This window comes from Miscanthus floridulus, chromosome 19 (assembly GCF_019320115.1).
Source record: "Miscanthus floridulus cultivar M001 chromosome 19, ASM1932011v1, whole genome shotgun sequence".
Taxonomy (NCBI): Eukaryota; Viridiplantae; Streptophyta; class Magnoliopsida; order Poales; family Poaceae; genus Miscanthus; species Miscanthus floridulus.
Genome location: NC_089598.1, coordinates 16,755,182 through 16,759,031, shown reverse-complemented (window position 1 = coordinate 16,759,031; position 3,850 = coordinate 16,755,182). Strand labels below are relative to the sequence as shown.

Sequence of the window (3,850 nt, the reverse complement as noted above, 5' to 3'; positions counted from 1 at the left end):
ACTAGGACCTTGCTCTTCTTGGCACTCTCAAACATGTTTCTCAGCTGATGGAATGAGCAAAAGTAACTCCACACACGAGTGGAGCTTCTATTTATAAGGCAGCCTGAAAAACGAACCGTTATAAGCTTCTACGGGGTGACCGGACGCTCCGATCGTGTTGACCGGACGCTTCGATCAATTCAACCCGTGAACTAGTAGTAATGAGTTGACTGAACGCTGGCAGGGTTCGGTCAGCACTGACCGGACATGTCCGATCGCATAAAACCCTTACTGGAACCTTACTGGACTCGACGGGACGCTAGATACTCAGGGTCCGGTCAGTATTGATCGGACGTGTCCGGTCACACATTCTCAAGTCTGGACCCTTACTGGAGTTGACCGGATACTGCCTCTCAGCATCTGGTCACTTAACCGATCCAGCGTCCGGTCACACCAGACTTGTTCTACTCGGTCAAATGAACTGACCGGACCCTGTGGCTAGCGTCTGGTCGCACCGGAGCCAGCGTCTGGTCAGTATTTGATCCTCCATTCACTTCCAACTCTCGAACATATGTGAATGAAGTTTGCTCCAAAGGATCTTAGGCATTCATAGGAGCTACCTAGAGCTAGTTTTAACAAGTGTGCACCACACCTAACTCACTAGACTCAACTAGGTCAAGCTACCCGTTCATACCCCCCTTAATAGTACGGCCAAAGGAAAAAGACAAAGTCCTAAACTACTCTAAGTGTCTCTCCAACTTTAATTGACACTTAGAGCTAGTTATCCTTAACCTTGTCGTCCATCCTTTGAAAACCGAAACGATTTCCATCGTAGGGGCATGACAACCTCGATTGCTCAATCAATCTCCATTACCATGACCTAACTTAATTGCCTCTGCAAAACACACGTTAGTCATAGTAATCTTGTATTGACATTAATCACCGAAATTCAACTAGGGGCCTAGATGCTTTCAACTCCATTGACTCAGGTTGATAGGAGACAAGACTCTGATGGGTGGCTTCTTGGGGTTATCAAACACTCCATCAACTTTGACGGACACTCCGTCAAACGGTCGACAGAACCTACATTCTTAGGTGATCTTGGGGTTCAAGCTTAGATGTGCTCAGTTGTGATCTATGCATGTGCAAGATATCTCTGGGGTAGCTTAGGTGGCTTATTGGGCTTAAGATAGCTAGGTTTGAAGCTTGTTTTGCTAAGTGTGGCTATAGGTTTAGGATCAAACTTAGAGATATGAGGATGCAACCTTGAGATAGAGATGAAATCCTTAGCTCTGAGATCTGAGAGCTGCCGTAGCCAAAACTTGAAGATCCAAGCTTTCCTCACTCTTATTTCTTCATCCAAAAGATTGGTCACTCATGGGCTTCCTCTTGCAAGGCACCAAAAGATGAATCAAGGGTTAATCCAAGAGATACTTGAGTGCTTGAGCTAGGTGAAGGATTCTTGAACTTACTCTACATATGATGGAACCACCACCAGCAATAAATCCTTCAATCCATGAACAGGATTGACGATGTTGATGATGTTCATGAAGTGATGCTGGAGCTTCCTTCCTCTTCCTCTTCTCTTTATTCAATCTTCCTTCAAATCCTTTCTCTCTCTAGTTCTAGGGTTCATCCTTGTTCTTGGGCTATAGAGAGAGAGAGGAAGAGTGTCAAATGAATGGGTGAGTGAGATATTGAGTGAGAGGGTGTTGTTTCAGCTGATGAAATATCCCAACTCGGGCTGACATGAGGGTCCCACTCACTTAAGTGGCAAACAACTCATTTCCCACTTTTTGCTGCTGGTCTGAGTTCCATCGGATGGTCCGATAATGCTGGCAAACTATCCGGTACTTCACTGTTTTTGCTTAATTGATTCTGTCATTGTGTGGCTGGGTATTAAGGACTAAGTTGCCATAACTTGGGGTACTATCTGAGGTTGAGTTGGTGTTGATGATATCAATAGGATGTCTTCTCAATCCAATTGGGGTTTCCTCCATCGCTACGGGTGTGACCCTGACAATGGCTACTCAAATGCATTCCACGGGGTGATTCAACAGCTTTCTCACGGTTGACTTGACTTAAGACATTAGGGATCTATACAAGAGCTTAGACGATTGCTCACTCGGATGATAAAAAATGACTGCCTAGGATGTAACGAACTCAGGTCATTATAGACATGGAGTCCAATAAGTACAATCGCTGGTGCCACCAGATGCTTCTGGTCCTCAACAAGTTTATGCTCCAGTGCTATGTCCTCATCGATGTTGCCGACCACACCTTCCCTAACTAGGCACGGATGGACTATGTTGTCATGACGTGGCTCCTCGGCACCATCTCCCCTAACCTTGAGGAGGTCATTCGGGAGGATCCTACCACCACCCGCTCCATCTGGCTTGCTCTAGAACATCAGTTCCTTGGCAACCGTGAACAACACGCCCTCTACCTCGATGCCACCTTCATGAACTTTGTGCAGGGTGATATCTCCATCACCGACTACTGCTACAAGTTCAAGTCCATGGCTGATGCCTTGGGTGACTTGGGCACGGCCGTCACTGATTGCACGCTCATCCTAAACATCATCTATGGCCTCAACAAGCGCTTCACCTCCATCGGCATGCATCTTCAGCGTGGACACCTATTCTCCACCTTCCTAGAGTTCGAAACTACTGCTCCTTAAAGAACTCAGTCTGGCACATCGCTCGGTGTCCCCACCAACTGCCTTCGTCGCCTCCGGCACCAGCGGTACTGCTGGACCTCCACACCAACCACCTAGTAGGCCACCAACACCATAGCAATCTTCCAGCACTGCTCCTAGTGCCCCCAGCAACTCCCATAACTTGAGCAAAGGTGACAAGCATGGGCCCACCCCTCCTTTAGCTAATGCCGCACAACACCACCAGCAGGTTGTGCCACAGCAACAGTAGCAACAGGCGCTGAGTTTCCACGGCGGTTCCATCAGCATGTGGCCAGGGTGAAAGGGACCGTGACACCTAAGAGGGGGGTGAATTAGGCAACTTAAAAATCTACTCTAAACTATGGCCACTAATTCCACCTTAGCAAAACCTTATGGTCTCTAATTCCACCTTAGCAAAACCTATGCATAAAAGTAATCTATCTAAATGTACAACTATGGTTTTGCTAATGTGTTGCTATCTCTACTGCAAAAGAGTCTTCCAACCTAGGTTTTAACCCTATCAACTAGCCTATCAACTAAGCTAGGAAAGTAAAGCACACAACCTAGGTAACAAAGTAAATGCGGAAGGTAAAGATGAGGTAGAAATGCAAACTCTCATCGACGACTTTGGTATTTTTACCAAGGTATCGAGAAGCACTTAAGCTTCCCCCTAGTCCTCATTGGTGCCCCTCTCAAGGGTCAAGCTCTCGGTCGGATAACTCCGTGGATAGCCCTGAGCCTTCCCCCATGCGTAAGTGGGTCTCCGGTGTGCCTTCCAGCAAACCTCTCCCTGCCATCTTCACTATCAAGCTTCCGACCGAACCGCCACGAGCCTTGTTCCCTTCGGTACACGGTGGCGGTCACACCATAAACACGGTTGGTGTGATCTCGCAAGACTATAAACCCCTCCGATGTATAACAATGGTGCATGCAAGCACCGAGTGATAAAGAGGTGTGCAAAACTGACTAAACACTAGGCCTAAACCTAGAGCAAGCACATAAGCGGTGGTCTAATCAACCTAAGCACTTCGTAAAGCACCTATGCTAATCACCTAATGAATCACTAAGCACTATGCAAGTGGAGATCACTAAAGTGGTGTAACAACACCCTTGGTATGTTTCCTCAGCTCTCCACCCCTCAAATGACTGGCTGTGGGGTCTATTTATAAGTCCCATGGAGAAAGTAGCCATTGG

General features: G+C 47.2%; 1 protein-coding gene across 1 annotated transcript; it reads left to right on the top strand.

The window, feature by feature from the left end:
- The first annotated feature begins 2,278 nt into the window (after positions 1–2,278).
- Positions 2,279–2,659, top strand: LOC136525638 (uncharacterized). Its single transcript, XM_066518562.1, has one exon. The coding sequence runs from the start codon at positions 2,279–2,281 to the stop codon at positions 2,657–2,659; it is 381 nt and encodes a 126-aa protein (XP_066374659.1).
- Positions 2,660–3,850: the final 1,191 nt, after the last annotated feature.

Excerpts from the sequence above, each read along its gene's own strand:
- LOC136525638 (XM_066518562.1), top strand. The coding sequence starts at position 2,279 with ATGGACTATGTTGTCATGACGTGGCTCCTCGGCACCATCTCCCCTAAC.